The 1,446-nt window shown below is 58.9% G+C and overlaps 1 protein-coding gene across 1 annotated transcript in view; it reads right to left on the minus strand.

The window, feature by feature from the left end:
- PTK2B (protein tyrosine kinase 2 beta) overlaps positions 1-1,446 on the minus strand; it is a gene marked incomplete at its 3' end in the record, with an annotated part of 27,502 nt that overhangs the window by 19,259 nt on the left and 6,797 nt on the right. The window contains exons 2-3 of the mRNA XM_017839832.1: positions 844-941; positions 671-755 (exon numbers count right to left, since the gene is read on the minus strand). Of these exons, the coding sequence (XP_017695321.1) occupies positions 671-755; positions 844-941 (183 nt within the window). The remainder of the gene's footprint in view (positions 1-670; positions 756-843; positions 942-1,446) is intronic.

The raw sequence follows: 1,446 nt of genomic DNA on the forward strand, positions 1-1,446 counted from the left end.
AAGGGGATCCATCCCTGGATCAAGGGGATCCATGGATCCTGCCCCATGGATACTCCCATGGGATCTATCCCTGGATCAAGGGGATCCATCCCAGGATCAAGGGGATCCACGGATCCTTCCCCAGGGTTAATGGGATCTCTCCCTGGATCAAGGGGATCCATCCCTGGATCAAGGGGATCCATGGATCCTGCCCCATGGATACTCCCATGGGATCTATCCCTGGATCAAGGGGATCCATCCCAGGATCAAGGGGATCCATTCGTGGATCAAGGGGATCCATCCCTGGATCAAGGGGATCCATGGATCCTGCCCCATGGATCCTCCCATGGGATCTCTCCCTGGATCAAGGGGATCCATCCCTGGATCAAGGGGATCCATGGATCCTGCCCCATGGATACTCCCATGGGATCTATCCCTGGATCAAGGGGATCCATCCATGGATCAAGGCAATCCATGGATCCTGCCCAGGGTTCATGGGACCCATCCTGCTCTGCCCTGCATTCCAAAGGCTACTTTTCCAGGAGGTGTCAGGACAAGGCCCTGGAGAACTGGGAACACCCCCCCTCCTCACCCCCTCCCTGTTTTCACTCTTCCCACTCCTGGCTAATCCCTGGAGAATCCGCGGCTCCGCTGCCCTACCCCCGGGCTCGGCGGCATTCCCGGGATATACCTGCTTCCCTGAGGAACTTCTCCCTGTTTTCCGGGCTGCAATCCTGCTTGCAGGTCTTCACGGCCACGCTGATCCGCTCCCCTTCCTGCAGGGGGGGGAAGGGGGGCAGGGAAAAGTTGGGAATGCCGCATCCTGGATCCCTGACGGATGCGGGGAGCGGGCAGGGGGCTCACCGGGGGGGTGTAGATCCCCTCGTAGACCTCTCCAAAGAATCCTTCTCCCAGGATCCTTCCCAGTGTTATGGCTTCCCGGCAGATCCAGAAGTGTTGGGCTGCAGGGAAAAGGGGAGCAGGGAATGTTGGGGGGCGGAGCCAGCGCCCGGGATCCCAGATCCCGGCATGTTCCATGGGAAAATGCACAACACGGGTGGAGGGGGATGTGTCCCTGGATAGCAACCCTGCAAGGATCCATGGATCCTGCCCTGGGGTTGTGGGATCCATCCCCGGATCAAGGGGATTCATCCCTGGATCAAGGGGATCCATAGATCCCACCTCATAGTTCATGGGGTCCATCCCAGGATCAAGGGGATCCAGGGATGCTGCCCCAGGGATGCTCCCATGGGATCTATCCCTTGATTGAGGATCCATGGATGCTGTCCCAGGGTTCATGGGATCCATCCCTAGACCAAGGGGATCCATCCCTGGATCAAGGGGATCCATCCCTGGATCAAGGGGATCCATGGATCCTGCCCCAGGGTTCATGGGATCCATCCCTAGACCAAGGGGATCCATCCCTGGATCAAGGGGATCCATCCCTGGATCAAGGGGATCCATCCC

The sequence above is a fragment of the Lepidothrix coronata genome, unplaced genomic scaffold (genome assembly GCF_001604755.1).
Source record: "Lepidothrix coronata isolate B3197 unplaced genomic scaffold, Lepidothrix_coronata-1.0 Scaffold506, whole genome shotgun sequence".
Lineage (NCBI taxonomy): Eukaryota > Metazoa > Chordata > Aves > Passeriformes > Pipridae > Lepidothrix > Lepidothrix coronata.